Here is an 18511-nt window from a genome sequence, read left to right as displayed (position 1 = left end):
AGAGCACAGGGGTCACTGAGTTCAATGCCTTCCCATGTAGGAACGCCAACCAAAGCACCCCCAACAGATGGCTATCCAGTCTCAGTTTAAAAACCTCCAAAGAAGGAGACACCAATGCACTCTGAGGCAGCATATTCCACTGTCAAACAGCTCTGACCATCAGGAGTTTCCCTCTGAGATTTAGGTGGAATCTCTTTTCCTGTAGTTTGAATCGATTGCTCCTTGTCCTGGTCTCTGAAGCAGTGGGAAAGAAACTTGTTCCCTCTTTGATATGACACCCCTTCAAGTATTTAAACATGACTATCATGTCCCCTCTCAACCTTCTTTTCATCAGGCTAAACATTTTCAGTTCCCTAAGACACTCCTCATATGGGTATGACTTTCACCATTTTGATCACCCTCCTATGGACATGTTCCAGCTTCTCAACATCCTTTTTGAATTGTGGTGCCCAAAACTGGACACAATATTCCAGGTGAGGCCTGACCAAAGCAGAATAGAGTGGCACTATTACATCCCTCAATTTGGACACTATACTCCTGTTGATGCAACCAAGAATTGTGTTGGCTTTCTCGGCTGCCACACCAGACTTCTGACTTATGTTCAGCCTGTGGCCTCCTAAGACTCCTAGATCCTTTTCACAGGTGCCTTCCATCCTATATCTGTGCACTTCATTTTTTTCTCCCTAAGTGTAGTACCTTACATTTCTCCCTGTTGAAATTCATGTTGTTATTTTTAGCCCCGCTTTCTAATCTATTGAGGTCATTTTGAATGTTGATCCTGTCTTCTTGGGTATTAGCTACTCCTCCTAATTTGGTGTTATACGCATGTCCTCTATTCCTTCACACTACCCAATTAAAGCATGATAATTCTACTATATGTGTGCATTTCATTTTTTTCTGCCCACGTGTAGTACCTTACTTTTCTCCCTGTTGAAATTCATTTTGTTAGCTTTATCTCAGCCCTCTAATTAACTGAGGAGGTAATTTTGAATTTTAATCCTGTCCTCTGGGGAATTAGCAATCCTTCTCAGTTTTGTATCATCTGCAAATTTAATCAACATGTTCTCTATTCCTTCATCCAAGTCACTGATAAAGATGTTGAATAGCACTGGGCCCAGGACAGAACCCTGGTAACTTCTCTCCAAGATGAAGGGGAGCCATTGCTGAGCACCCTTTGCATTCGGCCAGTCAACCAATTGCAAATCCACCCAACAGTAGCCTTGTCTAACCTACATTTTACTAGCTTCTTTGCAAGAATATGGGAGACATTGTCAAAAACCTTACTGAAATCAAGATATGCTACATCCATAGCATACCCTTCATATACCAAACTGGTAATTTTATCAAAAAAGGAGATACTGCCTAGGCCACATTTTACTAGCTGCTTTGCAAGAACATTATAGGGAATTGTACTGCCATCACCCTTTATCCCTGGTGTTTGGGATGACAGAAGTTGTAGTCCAACACACTTTTGGAGGACATCAAATTGGGGGATTCCTGGGATTCTGATTTTCCTTTACAGAACATTTTGCTTCATTGAAGACACTGAAAAATAACAAGCATCACCAGGCAGACCTTTTTCAAGTTGTAGGAGCATGCAGTAAAACAAACCAAAACAAACCTCCCAGGATTCCTTCCAGGTTTAATATCCTCAGAGAGATTTGTAACTTAAGCTAAAAAGGGGGAGAGATGGGGGGAAAAGAATAGGCTTCTTCCAAGCCAAAGCTGCTTATTATGTAACCCCCTGGTTACTAATCTTCCCTTGCCTTCAGTTTAGAAAGAAGTTAAAATATATGAATGGTTAGATTGGACTTTGATGGTCATTACAGTTTGGTGGTTCCATAAAACAGCTATTAAATATGAAAGTTGATTAACTTCTAGTTAGAATAGGATTCTTAAGAGTTATTTTATGGGCAAAACATTAAATGAAAAAGACTGCTGAAAAGAAAAGCCTAATCGCCATTTAGTTTTCATTTAACACTTTCATATCGCTGCTGGAAAAAAAGGAGAGAATACCCTTCCAGTGTTTCCCAGATGAAAACAGGAATACTGTATGATTAATATTTGTGTTTTGTTATCAACTCTCATTACAACCTCCATTTTATCCTGTCTTGGGAGTTTATCACACTGGGGCTGATGGCAGCATTAAAGAGAGATTAAAGCGCATTTAAAGCATCCCGCAAGTGAAGCGAAAATGTTGAGTAACTGAGCAAATGATTATCACACGCAATTGTGCAAAGAAAGTGATATCGGAAATGCATTACAAGTGGAATTGGGAGCAGAGGGAGTATACCCCCATGCAATTTTGGCAGTGCTTATGTGCCCCCCGCCCCAAATGTGAGAGAAATATAATGATCTGGCAATCTGTTCTTAGTAAAATTTAGAATTAATCTCTGCTACATGTGACTTGGCAGGCTTAACTACGCACATGGCATCCTTGGCTGCAATCCTGTATTCCCATTTAAATTGAGAGTATGTGCCAGTGAACTCAGTGGAACTACACATTAGTAAATTCTGGTATTCCCTTGCCCGTTGCCCCCCATATTCTAAACCCAGTTCTGAATCGAGTGAGTGCTAGTTGCATGTACTGTATATTTGTATCATTTTTAATACGTTGTTTTTCAGATTGCGTTTTGTTGTTGTTGCTGTACAGTATTTCAAAACCCTGCATAGCCAGTTTGACTAGAGACAAGAGTGGGCAAAAAGTATGCACAGCCCAAGGGCAAACGATGCCTCTTACATGCTGTGTCCAACGCTTTTAAAAACTAATTTCTGCCTATGGTCTTAGTTTTTTAAACAACACCCTCCTCCCTTTTTAAAGCAACGGATAAATGATCTGACAGTAGAGTTACTCCTAGCTGGAGGCTGAAAATCCTCCAGTTCTTATATATTCTTTTAGAACTCGATTTGGCCTCTTTCTCTGATGCAATAAATATTGATGTATAGAAGATGCCTGAACTTAAATTTTACCAAGTGTTGGTGGAAGAAATTTTACTTTTTAGTTGAGTTTGTCCTTATTAAATCTGACACCTTGCTACAGAACTTTGCAAAAATGCAATGGGTTTCCTGGTGCCCTACAAATACATGTTCTCACCTGCTTTATTTTCCAGAACATAGGGAAAGGGGAGAGGGGGAGATCCCACCTATATGCAGATGCTCTCCACTTCATTGCACACTGCATCAGCAATCCTGGACTGCGTCAGGAAGCCTGTTAGTTCAATCAGATACAAATCAAACTAATATGCTTTCCTCTAAAAGTGAAATGAAGTGTTTGGAAGTTTATAGTGTGAGGAGCATCTGCTCAGGCCCCATTAACATGAATAGGAATTGGGCAAGAGATAGAACTGTGGAAAGAGCGTGACACAATTCTGTGCTTGAAGCTGTCATTTAGTGGTAGAGCAGATGTCACGCTCAGTCTTTGGCACCTCCATTTCGTTCTTTTACAAAATGTAACATCTCCTGATCTCTGGTCTTCCCAGGGATGCTGCAAGCATGAATGAGGTAATGTGTGCCTTTGAATGCTCAGACAGCATGACATAAATGCAAAACAGTATTATAGTGAAACTACACTTACCCAGCTAATTCACCAAAAACCTCAGTGACGTAGGAATAATCTCCGCCTGATTTAGGGATGGTAACTCCTAACTCAGCGTAACACAACGACCCGAGTGCTGCAACGCCTCCTCCAAGCACCCAAATTATGAGTGCGAGGCCTACAGAGCCAGTGTGTTCTAGTACTCCTTTTGGTGAAATAAAGATGCCGGAGCCAATGATATTACCTGGGGAAACAAAAGTTGAAGGAAGAGCTAAATTAATCTAAAGAATTTCTCATTCTCTTGCTAATTTTGCATAATACCTTACCAACATTTTCTTAACCCATCTGCACAATACATTATCTTCCAACTAACCCAATTTGACAGGGATGGTCCCAATTAATCCTCTGCCATCCCACTCTTTCAGCAGCTTTTAAAATGTCCCAATTTTTCTTTCATTCCCACTTTCCTTCTTTGTCCTCAGCTTACTTCAACTGCTGCAAACAGAGTTCAAGGTGAAAAAGTAGGTTGCACTCATTTAACTCATGGCAAAAGCAAACTGGTGCAACCTGTCCTAGCTTTTGTGTCTCCTAGCTTTCTCATTAACAAGTGTTTGTGGATTTCAATGGCTTCCCTGTGCATGCATTCTGACCTGATAGTTGTTGGCATGGTCCAGAATTTCAGTGTTTTCAAACAGTATTTTGTGCCCTGGGTGGTTTATAATGTGTTTTGCTACAATGAAATTCTGGACCATGCCAACAACTATCAGCAAAGTTTCCGTCCAAAGTGAAGATTTTCATACTAGCACTTTCCCCTTTGTTCTAAGATTGCTTCAATTGCTGAGTTCAAAGTGCAAAAGCAGCTTACACTCATTTAATTCAGCAGCAGCTGCAGGCAAAAGCTAACTGCTGCAGCCTCTCCAAGCTTATCTGTTCTTCCTCATTAATATATTTTACTAACTTGACCACACTCTGATGTTGTTTGGCCTCACACACTCCACTTTCCATTTGTGAAATATTGAAGGGTATCTTAATGTTGAGCCCACAAGTTTGGTCCCTGAAGTTGCTCTTAAGAACTGGTCAGATTCATGCAAATGTAGTAAGTAATTTTTAAAATGTGTATATTCTGTCTTGTTGCCTGTGAAAGAAAACCAAGGTCCTATTTGTTTCTGTCGACGCGTAGAAAAGGAAGATCCAAAAGTAGAGTTGGTATTCAAGTGGGATGCTTACGCTGGAAAGTATCGAGCATGGCACTTTATTTTCTCAGCCCCTTCTTCCCGCACTTCTCATTTGGCGCACCGAGAACACTGGAAGCTCCCATAAGGGCATGCCCTAACCAGATAATGGCCACTGGAAGAAAGACAACCACTGGTGCTTTTAAAGGAAACTTCAGGACAATTTGTTTCTAATGGTCCAGGCACTAAATAAAGGATAGCACAACGTGAGAAATGCTTTCCTATAACAGCTGATAGAAAAGGGGGGAATTAATGCTACCAGATTTTGTTAGGATGACAAAACACAAGGTGTTATGAAGAGATTAAGAAGTCAAATATCACAGCCGAATGGCTTTCTGGTGCAGATTTTAGACCTGGACAGAGAAAGTCTCATTAACATTCAGAAGAACTTGCTCAAAGGAAGACAGTCACTCTGGGCAGAATACTAAGAGAAAACCTGACAGTACAGACTCTGGAACAAGCACAGTTATGCTAATAGACTGGACTCTAAACAAGAAGAGATGTGCTGACAGGTTCAGTGGCTTCTTTTCGCTATGGGTTACATAAGGCGATGCCGGGAGGTGGCAAGAAAACTCCACAGGCTAAAACAGTATTTGGCAAATGTGTAATGATGAATACAGTCACTTCTCCTGGTTGCATGACTAGCAACCCCTGCTGAAGTTCCCTCTTTCACACAGCAATTTTACACAACATTTGTACAATGATGTTGCCAGGTTTCAGTCTGACCACCCTAATCTAGTCTATTTCAGCTTGATCTGAAGCTGCATCACTGGGAAAGTGAGAGCAGGAGACCCCAGTGCAGAGTGACCAGATGTCTTCATAACCACAAAGGAGGACAAGGCACTGCAAAACTACAAACTAAAAGCTACAAACACTGTATATACTCGACAATACATTGACCTCATATATAAGTCAAGGGCAGGTTTTGGGGCCAAAATTATGAATTTTTATATAACCCGTGGATAAGTCTTTAAATTAAAGAATAGATTTACACAGTTTGATCGTATGTCCAAGTGAACATTCCATATTTAGGTAATCATTTACCAAGATCCTTAAGTAGGAACAGATTCTGCCACACTGAAAACAAAGGGAGTCAGTGTGGTGTAGTGGTTTGAATGTTGGACTATGATTGTGGAGACCAGGGCCTGATTCCCACTAGCTTTTAAACTGGATCGCAAATCAGTTTGAACCGGTCAAATGACCCTGATTCCCACTTAAACTGAATTGCTGAAGCAATTCTGAGTGGGGGGGGGCATGCACTAGACCCATTTAACCCACGTCTTTTTGACGTGGATGTTTTCCACGTCTTTTTTTGATAAATCGATTCCGTGCAAGTGTGAACCAGATGCAGATTAGAATTGATTTAAATTTGCCCTTCAACCAGCTGGAGCAGGTCCATTATGAATAGATTCATGCCTGAATGTGAACCACAAATGGATTATTTTAGAGGGGAAAAATGCAATCAGGGCAAATGCAGTGGGAACCACGCTCTGCTGTTGAATCGATCCATCAATTCGGATTGCACACTGATTTATCTGTAAGTGGGAATGAGGCCCAGGGTCCTAATCCCCACTTGGCTATGGAAGCCCACTCAGTTGCACATCTCATGGCAATAGCAAACCCCCTCTGAACAAGCTTGCAAAGAAAACCCTGCCTAAAGCTTCACTTTAGGGTCATCATCATTTGGAAATGACTCGAAAGCAGACAGAACATACATAACAAAATTTGGAAAGAGGGGTCCAACTCTCCAATGTTGACGTTTGTTTGTTTGTTTTGTTAGTAGATCGTATCCCTCTTCTTTCACTTGTAGGTTAGCAACCTGGAGAATCACTCGAGGCACAAAATTTGTCTCAGGAATACCTAGTTGTTGACATCTAATTAAATAAATATTAAATAAAAGCAAGACTGTATTAGATCAAGGCAGCCATGGAAACAAACTGGGAGAGGACATACCAAGAACAAAATGAGGAGATACATGAAACTTGGTCTCCATCTGGTGGCCCTAGGATGAAAATCTGCATTTGAAGAAGAATCTTGTAATAGCAATTTTACTAATATCTCCGACAAATATGCCCTTTTCATCTTCTCACTGATAAATTGTAATTCTCCTTCACACAGAGGTTAGTCCCATCAGAAGTTAGCACTTGGAGAATAGATTTAACAATACAGAGATCATCCAGACACATCCCTCCTCAGTATGGTGGAGTTATATTTCCATTTAAATTACAGTTATTTCATCCACTATTGCATCTATTGTATCTATACACAATTGCATCTATACATATACATGCATCTATACATATAATAGATTGGCTTATTTTGATGGGTTTAATTTTATTTTCCTCCCCCTTAATTTTGGGATGAAGTTAGGTGGTAAACTTTCTCTTGTGTGTAGTTGTTGCATTCTTGCCTCCCTATCTAGAAAACAAAGAGGAAAATATGATAGCTATAATGATGGCGCTTAATTGTTTAGGCAACCTATAAAAGCTAGTTCTTATATGCCACATTCTTTTGGCACCTGTAAACCATAGCCTGGGATTATAGGCGTTTTAAAATGTCGACTCAGTTTTTTTGGGTCAATTTTTTTCACCTGAATTTCTAGACTTATACATGAGTATATACAGTAAATTATCATTAAGAGTAAGCTGTGGTTAGGCATTGTGTCAGAACTGAGCCTTAGCCATTATTTGCCTATGCATTAAGAGACATTTAAAATGTACACATATCAGAAGACATTTCCTTGCTTTAAATGCAGTTATAATGCTCTCCAAAGTAGGGACAGCTGGTGGCGGTGAGGACTGGCAAAAAACATCCAGTAGCTGTGCATGCTGGATGTTAAAGAAAAGCCTTTTTGTTCCTAACAACTTTGAGAAATTCAGCCACAAATCATTCAAGAGCTGTTCATTCATGTGAAAACATGACCCCTGTAGCACTGCCAAAGTTAAGGAGACCTTAGGTGATCTGCTCCAGGATTTCTAGTCACGCAAGTACCTTCACCCAGCCTCTGTTGCACCATTAATCTACAACACATGCAGTGTGTTTCAGGATATGCTAACTTCACAACATGGGATCTACAAAGGGGTGCTGAAAAGTTCTTGGCCTGATTCACTACCCAAAATCTGAGTGTAATTTTGTCAGTGTGGTTTGAAAGGGTGTTCTTTTGTACTGTAAATTGCCAATTTCTGAATTCTTTCTGAATTCTAACTTCTGAATTCTAGAACCATGTCAATGAAAAGTGTGGAATTTTAAAATGCTGAACCAGGTCATTGTGAAGTTCCTGTTCCTGCAAAAGAAAACCCTAAAGGAAATCCATGAATGTACGATGCAAACATTGAGTGACAAGTGCCCATCATACTCAATAGTAAAGAAGTGATGTGCGAATTTTCCGTGTGCAGATTTTGAGATTTGAGATGCAGCAAGCTCTGGGAGGCCTTCAACAGTGTCACCTCCGGAAATTGTTCAGCATGTTCATGACCTGATTTTGGCAGATTGGCAAATTTCAGCTGAAACAACTGCTGGGACACTAGAGCTATCCAAGGAATGCATTGGGCTGAGCAGCTGATTATGCAGAAGCTGTCAGCCAAATGGGTGCCGAAATGTTTGAATTCTGACCAGAAACAAAATCAAGTGGATACCTCCAGGTTGATTTTGCAGCATTCTCAGCTATCTAGTGATAACGTTTTGGAACAACATGTCACTGTTGATGAAACATGATTACAACATTATGACCTGGAGACCAAACAACAGTTCTTGCAGTGGGAGCACTCAGATTCTCCATGGCCAAAGAATATCAAGACAAAGGTCAGCAGAAGAGGTCATGGCCACAGTTTTTGGACTAAGGAAGGTATTTTGATGATTGACTATCTTCAGAAGGGCCAAACAGCATACTTATTATGCAGCACACTTCTCTAATTTGTGCTGATTAAAGCCAGCTTTGAAGGAAAAATGGTAAAAGAAGCTGCAAAAAGTGTTCTCTTTTTGTAAGACAATATGCCTGCTCTTTTTGTAACCAATGAATGAGAAGGAGTATATATGTTTAATTCTATGTATCCAGTCAATGTATGGCTTGCAAGTTCTTTGTCTAAATTCCTATAAAAAGGTATGTCACCTATGTTCAGGGCTTAAGACCTTTGGAAACAATAGGATTCCCAGCCTGTATAAAAAGTTGGCCTTGGCACTAACACATTGGCTCAAACTGAAATAAGGCAGGGATGCTGCTGGATTTCATATTGATCCCGCAACACAGGCTACCGCCCTGCATCTTTCATGTAGCCTTGATGGGTCACTGTCACAGTCATCATCCCCTGATTGGAACACTGCTTCTGGACTGGTAAGAAATTGTCTTCCATCAACCTTGTTACAAGAACTACCTGTGTGCGTGCGCGCGCACACGCGAATGCTATTACATTAGTGTGATTTCCCCCTTTGCTGTTAGTCAATAAAACTAAGTTGCAGTTAGCATTCTGGAGTTCTAGTTTTTCAGAACCATTAGACAAAGGCGAGATCCCAACTCTTTGAAGTTACCCAGAGTCCTCTCGTGGCCATTAATTTGAACCATTAAAATCTCCCTATTATGTATTCATTTGTGGCTACCATTTCGGTAACCTGGCAATTTGGGTAACAAGATTTAAACCTGGTTTTCATTTTTGATTATTTAATTCCATTTTGATTTTTTGTGTCTCCATAAATCGCACAATTGGGAGACTAGCAGGCAACTCACACAAGGAAGTGGGAGTGTTGTGCCATAAACACAATATGTAACACTTGAGCCAAAACTTTATCAAACACAATGCAGTAAACTTTTACCAAAGAGCATTAAGAATTAGCTGCCTTTACTTCTAACTAGAAAACGATACTGCTCTCCCAAAGGCTGCGTTGGTTCTGGATCAATCATGTGGCTTGTGAGTTAATGTTGCAACCACACAGCATCTCTCCATACATCATCAAGTGGTACACTGGTGGAATGAGATCAAATGTGAATGGGAGTTCTCTTTTAGCCAGTTCACCGGAGACATGAATCGCTGAAACCACCCATTTTGAAAAATGCTGTGTCGATACTGGCTGACCTAGTTTTGAGACAGAAAAGCATACAAAGAGTCTGGGTACTCTTTCTCAAGTTCATCATTCGGTCAACTTAGACAGCAAGAGCTCCACAGAAATCCTAGGAAGGTAGAGAGCATTCAAAGTCAGAGGTAGGGTTTTGCATAAATGCTGGCAAAACAATGTCCGGGTTTAGGTGTGTGAAGGTTGTCTACAATCCCACCTTTACAGGATGGGACCCCTTGAAACCTCCTTTTATCCAAAAATCACCCAATGATTAACCAGTTACATTCTAGCAATGCATTGCCTACCCAAGTGAGGAACTAGGCAAGCTAATGCCAGTAAAAAAGGAGTATAAAGAGACAGAGTACATAAGGAAAAGTGTAATTATAACGTAAAGAACATTAGAGAAAAAGAAGATTACTACATGGAGACAAACTCAACAGCCATCAGATTGGACAGTTGCCCTCTCACCACTCTCCCCGCAAAAGAACAGTACCCCCCCAGGTTAACCCTTTGTTATCTGGGAAGAAGGCCCTGATAAATGTAGGGACTGCTCCTGTTTCTTGAGACACCAGATCTGGCTACGGCGACACATGCCTTGATTACATCCTGTTTGGACTACTATAATGCACTCGACAAGGGGTCTGCCTTTGGAAACAGTTCAGAAACCTCACTGGGCCCAGAACACTGCAGCTAGAATGCTGACCAGGGCCAGTTATCGAGAGCATATGACTCCCTTGTTGAAATAGCTCCACTGGCTACTGGTTCATTTCCAGGCACAATTCAAAGTGCTGGTTATGACCTATAAATCCCTATATGGCTTAGGTCCAGATTATTTGAAGAACTGTACTTCCCATATGAACCTACCAGAACACTAAGATCTTTGGGGGAAGGCTTGGCTTGCTGATGAAAAGCAAGCAGGGAAGGGGACATTCCAGATGGTGGGAACAGCCTCCTGTGGAAGGGCATTCCAGAGACACTGGCTTAGAAGTGCCAGAGCACCACAGGAGCCTCCAAATGGCATCAGATGCACATCTCTGCAATTTGGTAATAGAGTTTTGTTGCATTTCTGCAACGTAGCTATGGATTTGTAGAGTTACAAAATATAGAGCATGATGTAGACTCTTTGCCATAATTTTAGCAAGGTCATAAGAAGGAACCTTCCACACCAAAGTCAGTGAGGAGTAAGCATGCTCTGTGCATGGGGAATGTTGACTGACTGTGAAAGAGAGAATGGAAAACCACAAAGTGGGAATGGAACAGAGCAGCTAGAACCCGAATAGGAGCACACTATTTTGCAACCTTCCAAAGAGCAGAGCTCATTTGTGGATTCTAAAGCATGTGTTTAATTTTCCCATTGAAAACAGAAAGGACATGCATCCTGTTCATACCTGTCTCTGGGGAGGAGGTCCCAATCAGTTAAGGGTGTATAGGACTGTAGCCTTAAAGATAAGTTTCACTTTAGCTGCATCATGTCCAGAGTTTGGGTGCACAGACTCATTAAATTTGATGAGGACACAGGTTTAGTTAAGGGCTGAATGGCAAAAACAAAACAAAATATTATATAACAATGTATTTGCTTTGCTACTGGGCAGTGAACTATGCATTTCTACAGTTCAGTGCTTGAAGGTCTAATTGAAAAGGAATAATTTCCTGTGTCTTATGTAAGATAAAATCTTTTCTCACTTAGTGGCAATAAATGATCATGTGAGCCAAAGGAGGAATGACCCTAAGACCTAAGTGGAGAAAGCTGGCATTTTAAAGGGTCAAGGTACAACTACATGTGGCACCCACTCTTCTGGATGTTTTGTTTCATGTGATGGTGGTATTCTTAAACATTTCAACTTCAGGCCTGGCTGCAGTTTGGAGGAAACCTATGCAAAATGGCTAAGTGTTGGGTGGGAGCTCTGTTGACAGCAGAGATTAGAAAGGTTGCTCTAGAAATGTTTTGGACTAAACAATCCTTGTAAACAACCATTTGGATTGGGGAGAACCAGTCTGATGCAGTGATTGATCTATGATAAATATGTTCTGGGTTTAAATCGATACTCAGCCATCAAATTCAAACTGTGACCTTAGGTGAGTTGATTCATGCTCTTGGTTTAACCTACCTTCCAAGGCTGGGGTGGGAATAGTGAAGGAAAATGTAAACCATCTTGAATGTTTTTAGAGGAAAGACAGGAAGGAAAATCCAGCAAATGTTGCGCTCAGCAAAGTACAGGAGAGACCCTCTCACAGCTGCAGGAGTTTATTGCATAGTGCAGCTGTGGACAAGTCTACATAGGGACCATCAAATGCAGTGTCCAAACACGAAACCTGTCCGCCTCATTGCATCAAGATACACAACAGAACAGAGGGCACAGTGTGAGCCAGTGCTTGAACTATGTGATACTTCTCCACCATCATTTAGTAACCTCTTTATATTTATTTTACTTGTACACCAGCCAGTTATTTTATGATATAAAGCAGGATGTAAACATTTTAATAGAAAGAAAGAAAGAAAGAAAGAAAGAAAGAAAGAAAGAAAGAAGCAGGTAACTATAAGAGTTACTACTTACACCACACACAAAAATAAATCTTCTCCCTTATTAGTTACAGTTGTAATGTAACATAGTTATATCTTAGTTATTGGGGAAATTAAAATTAATTACATTGGGCCCTTGCTATTTTCTGGGGTTTTGTTCCAGAAACCGCTGTGGATACCAAAATCTGAAGGTGTGCAAGTCCCCTTAAATACAGTGGTATAATAAAATGATATCCCTTCTATAAAATGGCAAAATGTAGGTTTGCTTTTCAGAATTTATATGATGATGTTCATCTTATGGTGACTCTATCACAGGGTTTTCTTAGCAAGATTTGTTCAGAAGGTGGTTTGTTTTTAAAATATATATATTTTAAAAATAGTTTTTGAATATTTTCAAGCCTGAATCCATGGATAATGAATTTGTAGATATAGAGGGCTGACTGTGCAAGTAAATCATTATTTGTTTTAAGGTCACATCCAGATAAAAATGTATTTGTTTTTTCCAGCCGTTCCTTGTGACCTTCTTTCCACAACACCCAAAGTGTGGTGGAGATGACTTTTTCTGTCTGTCTATTTGTGCAAAGCTCAGACTTTCCTCTAATGAAATGCAGGCCGCATCACCTAACCCTGGCAAGCCAGAAGGAGCAGGATGTCAGAACAAGAAGAAAGGCGGACAGTTTGGAGGGGTTTTTCCTCCTTTCTTTAAAAGGCACACAGAACAGACAAGCTTGAAATAGGATGACCAGTCTTTTTAAATAGCTGTGTACAACCAGAGTGGGTAAAAGGCAAACTGTGTGCTGCTGGTGGATGGCCTAGTGTTTGCTGGGACCCTTGCAAAGAATGTTAGGACAAATGGGAGCTTGGCCTCATTCGGGAGGGCGCATCATATGCAAAGTGAAGACTCAGGCTCATTTAACATTGAGTAGTTATGTCAACCAACCTTACCATTAGGCAGAGTGAGGCAGTTTCAAGGTTGCCAGAGTGAGATCTGGAAAGGGCTCTTGTATCTTTAGACTTCATAGAACGATCAAGTTGGAAGAGGATTTATTATCAGACGACATCCAGGTTAACCCAACATTAACCCAGACAGAAAGTAGAAAAGACATGCAAAAGTGTAACTGATTTTCAGACAATGTCGCTGTTAAGGTGCATTAACACAACATCAACCCGGTGAGAAAGTGGACAAAACATTATTCTTTTTTACTTCCGGAAAATCCTGAAAGTAAAAATAAATAAATCATGTGTTGTTGACTTTCTAGCCAGTTTTATGTTGCGTTAACCTTGATGTGTCTGAAAATAAATCTTGCTTTTGCATGTCTTCTTAGGTTTTTTTTTGGTGTTTTAAATCCCATTTCTGCATGGGATGCCTCTTGTGTGATAAACACCTTACTGTCATGAAGTACTTACTAATGTTGAGGTGGAATCTCTTTTCCTGGTTTCTATGAAATACAAATAAATCTCTTGTTTTCAAAGCACTCCTTTGCCAAATGCATCTTATAAATTTGAAAAGATGAACAAATAGGGTCAGTAGTATTACAATATTTAAATGCATTAAAAATGAGCAAATGGAATAATATGCAAACCTTGTGGTTTCTTCCAACTTCCAACTATCTGAATAACTCCTACCTTTTGAAAAGCCATCAGAAAATTATCAAAGGATGCATAGCTCCTGTACAAGATATAAAAACTATTTTATAGCTCTAAGGCCACTTTTAAGTAAAATGGTCCGTCAGCCTAGAAAAGCCTCTAGCAAAGTAGGCTGGCATGATAATAAATGTAGGCAGACTAAAAAATATCTGACTCAACTAACCAGGAGAGTTAGGCAGATGCAAATGAGAGCTGATTTGGAAGCATTTGGCTTCCTGCCACCTAATTTATAAGGACTTATTAAGAAAGAAAAAAGGACATTTATGATCGCTCAGTGGGAGGAGTTGGGGTTGGCAGCCCTAGAAAGAAATAAAAGACCGTTCTGGAATTTGATCTCAATGTTAAACATGGGCTTTAATCCCACATTAGATGCATGGATTTCATGAATAATACTTGGTATATAATACCTTAGCAATATTTTTGAAAGTGATGTGGATGGCAAGCAACAATAAACAGGCTTTGTTAATGGCATTCGCAAAATGGCCCCAAGTCACAATACAAGAAGTGAGCAAACTCATTTGTGCTCCATCAACAGACAAAGCAGCTGGTGAGGATAGGATTCTGTCAGAGGTCTACAAGAGCAATTCTGAACGGTGGGTCCTCCTACTGCTTGCAAAACCGTTTTCTTATATATAAACTCTATAGGCATTTCCCCTGTTGGATGGAAGCAAAGCATATTCTTCCCTATTTATAAGAAAGGAGATTAACTAAACCCTCAGAATTATCAGCCAATTAATTTATCAGCTCCAGGAAGAGTTTCTTGGGACAGATCTTGCCTTCCTTATATGCTGAGAGCTCTTATGCAAAAATACGCTGGTTACTTTCAGACTGTAACCCATATATTACACACAGAATAGTGTTATTTGCTAAAGCTGTTAAAAATATTCATGGTAGTTAAATGAATTATATTGCTACTATACAGGGAATTCACTAATTTGATTTTTTTGTATGGATGTACATGAATGTAGGTTTTCTTGTACTGCATTTTACAGGTGTTTTGGGGATTTGTAATGGCTTTTATGTAATGGCAATAAACAACTGACTGACTACTTGGATTTCTAATCACTGAACCAATGTGCTAGTAGTTGTCACCTGGACACACCCTCAGATATGGGTGCCATATGAATTCATTATTTTTCTTCCCAAACCCAACTTTATTACAAAAGATACCTGTGAAAATCCATTTCATGCGCACTTCCTTCACTATAACCGCCATGGCTGCATGCTTCAGAATCCTGTGTCTGTAGTTTAGTAAGGGATAGATAATTCTAAATATCAGACCCTAAACTGCAAAGCCCAGAATTTCATAAGATGTTGCCATGGCAGTAAAGTGGAATCATAGCACTATAACTATAGTATGAAAGGGCCTAAGTATTATGCTGATCCAAAGGCCTATTGGCCTTGATTCCTTCTACTGCAGTGGTATTTGAGTATACTCAGCCAATGTACATACCTATAAATTGTTAATCTTTCATAGGGCACATTAAAAAGAACTAATGGAAAGGGTACAAAGGCTTGTATATGCTAACATTTTGCATTATGAACCTTTTGTTGTATTTTAATTCACTACATTAATCTGTTGCTAGGATCCACGTTCCTTCTGTGAAAAGCCACAATGCTTAACCTCATTCATTCGCATGGATATTTTTTTTAAACCAACAAGCTTGCATTTAATGACCCGCTGGGATATTTTATAACCCCTTAGGAATTTCAATATAGTTCAGGGGATATATTTCCAATATATTTTATGTCCATAAGAGTGTTTGTGAGTCTAAAATGAGAACTGTGCCATAATATTCAAACACAGAGATTCAGAAAACACATTATCTCTGGTGTTTCTAGTACTAGCAGAACATGGAGAGCTGTGGTGAAGGGTGGGTAGTTGATGGATATTATCTAAATCAGGGTCCTCTCTGTACTGGCCAGGATTCTATGGGGGCAGACCAGAGTATTTTGGCTCCGGAGCTGCGGGGGAAGAGGAGGACCAGGCACACACCTGTGGAGATTATCACACAACCTTGTCCCGTCCTTGTTCCACCCTTCTTGCGCGACTGCAGGAAGGACTTTCAGATGCACAGATCTGTCACACAGATCCCGCCATTAACCTGTCCGAAAAGTGCAATTGACTGCAATCACACAAAAAAACCTTTTAGATGACATTGCGCAGATCCCACCATTAACCCGCCATTAAAGCGACATTGGCTGGCCGGCATTTTGCATTAATGGAAGTTTACATTATTGAAATGCTGCTTTAATGACGGGTTAATGGCAGGATCGGCAATATGATTTGAAAGCCTATTACGCTATCGCTGTCACAGACAGGTTAATGACAGGATAAGGATGGGGGAGAGATCCTGTCCCTATCTTGTCTGTGTGTGATAATCTCCCTGCCCTCCCATGCCTTTAACTGACTACTGATCAGGGGCAGGTTATTCGCAGTTTTTCCATATTCATAGGGGTCTTCTGCCCCTAACCCCCGCGAATGTGGAGGGCCGACTGTATTGCCATTACATCCAGTAATATATGGGAATGACGATTTATGAGTAAATTAGTACAAAAACATTACTAAGGATTCAGCATGGGTGTAGTAATGGAGGAGGTCAATGGGGGGTGACACCATGAGTTACCGCACCAGGTGACCCAACCCTAGTGACACCATTGACAACAACATGAAGCATTCGTACAAGGTGGAGTCCAAAACATCTCATCTAACAGTATTGCAAGCTTTTGAAATGTCAAAAAAAAAGGGGGGGGGGGGGGGGAGTCACAATTAACCTCCCTAAGACTGATATCCATTGTACCCAGACCATTCCATACAGTGAAAAAGGAAAATGATCAGGCCATCCTTGTCACGCTTTGCAACGAACATACTCCAACCCAGTGTCAGACCCTCGGCTCCTGCACATTCTGACGGGAAATATTCTCCCCCTTCTCTCTTTTTGTACCTAGGATGAGGGGCTTTCATGCTGGATGAAGTTCAGCTGTGGCAGGACAGCACATGGGCAATATTGTTTGGACTCAATTAGTAAAACTGTGGTTTTGCTCTCTCCCTTTCTTCCTGCCAGGAATCACTAATTAGAGCTCATTGTTCTGTGTAACTCATTTGTGGACCTTAGAAGTGAGCTATTGGACAAGGGGTCATGTTTTGGAAGAGGCGCAAGAACATAATGATATGGGGGCAAGCCCTAGCAACTCCAGTTGAAGAAAAGAGAGGGCTTGGAGGTACTGTGGCTTTCTTCTTTCCAGGAGGGGTGCTCTCAGAGGGTGAGGCAGGAGATTCCTTGGCCATTGGCAGTGGTGTCTTTCAGGGTGTGTGGACCACACTGAGTTACACTATCAGAGGTAGTGATATCAAAATGTCTGAAGGTATAGTAGACATTGGCCCACTGACCCTCAACACATGCTCACCCTTGTGACATTCATAAGTGATTGAAAATGTGTAAAAGAGGTTGCAACAATCTGGATATACAAGTGAGAGGAAGGTGTACCCTGCTCTCCCTTCTCCATCTCTGGAAAATTGCCACTAGGAACTGGCATCCTAAGAAAGCACTGAGAGCCCAGGGCTTTGGGAAGGCACAAGACAAATCTCGGCTATTTAACAGATCAGCATTAATAGGCCTAACTTAAAAATTTACAGGCATAAGGGTTGGGCTATGTGTTTGCCCTAAAAGAGAACAGCCAGCCAAAACGAAGGTCAGCTCTGCTTTCCAGTGCATTTGGTCACTTTTTAAACAAGAAGACTGGCCAAAGCTCTCCCAGTGGATGTAGTAAGGCACACTCCCAAATCCTGCAGCAGAGATAAATTACTTTTACTAAACACAGTGTTCAGCTCAAGAGATTTTTCCTTTTTAAAAGGGAACATTTAGAACAGGAAGTTTTTGCCTTTGCATTTATATCAGGATATTGCATGGAAGTGCTCTCCTCTGTAACCCTGCTTGGTCTTTGGGGCCAATTTTCCAGCCAAAGTTTGGAACCTTAGGATTCCATGAGAGATGGTTACTTGGGGGGGGGGGGTCATATAACGCTGTAGATTTGCATTAAAAAATCTGAAATATGGAACTCTTCTGGTCCCAAGCATTTTGTATAAGGGATACTCGACTGTTGTTAAAGGAATAGTACCACAGCCAGATCAAAGGTTAGTAGCCCTAATCTGTGAAAAGTGGCCTTTTTGATATATCAAAGGAAGAGCAAAAATGACTAAATATTAACAGATGTGATCTGGGTTGCCAGAGGATTTTGTTCCAGACCCAGTGCAATTCAACATCTTTATCAGTGGTTTGGATGAAGGAATACAGGATATGCTTATGAAATTTGTAGATGACCCCAAGTTAGGAAGAGTAGCTAATGCTCCAGAGGAGAGGATCAGGAGGAAAAAGAAAAAGTGAGCCATTGCAGATGCACTTCTTGTTACAAGTGTCCTTTTCTGACTGAACTGTTAAATCCCAATCCTGGTCTGGTCTTTGAACCTGCTTTGGACTTAGTCTGAACTTTCAAGCTTTCCAAAGTGCTAAAACCTATTTTGGGGATAGG

The 18511-nt window shown here is 40.6% G+C and overlaps 1 protein-coding gene across 2 annotated transcripts in view; it reads right to left on the bottom strand.

The window, feature by feature from the left end:
• The window catches only part of SLC7A10 (solute carrier family 7 member 10), a 33043-nt gene that overhangs the window by 10442 nt on the left and 4090 nt on the right, over nt 1–18511 (bottom strand). The window contains exons 1-2 of one of the 2 annotated variants that reach the window (XM_042437807.1): nt 15152–15212; nt 3575–3779 (exon numbers count right to left, since the gene is read on the bottom strand). In XM_042437807.1, coding sequence (XP_042293741.1) covers nt 3575–3779; nt 15152–15197 — 251 coding nt within the window. In that variant the 5' untranslated portion in view covers nt 15198–15212. Of the gene's footprint in view, nt 1–3574; nt 3780–15151; nt 15213–18511 lie in introns of those variants that run through there. The other variant, XM_042437806.1, reaches the window with a different exon arrangement.

This window comes from Sceloporus undulatus, chromosome 8, assembly GCF_019175285.1.
Source record: "Sceloporus undulatus isolate JIND9_A2432 ecotype Alabama chromosome 8, SceUnd_v1.1, whole genome shotgun sequence".
NCBI lineage: Eukaryota > Metazoa > Chordata > Lepidosauria > Squamata > Phrynosomatidae > Sceloporus > Sceloporus undulatus.
This window is presented reverse-complemented; position numbering and strand designations above follow the sequence as displayed.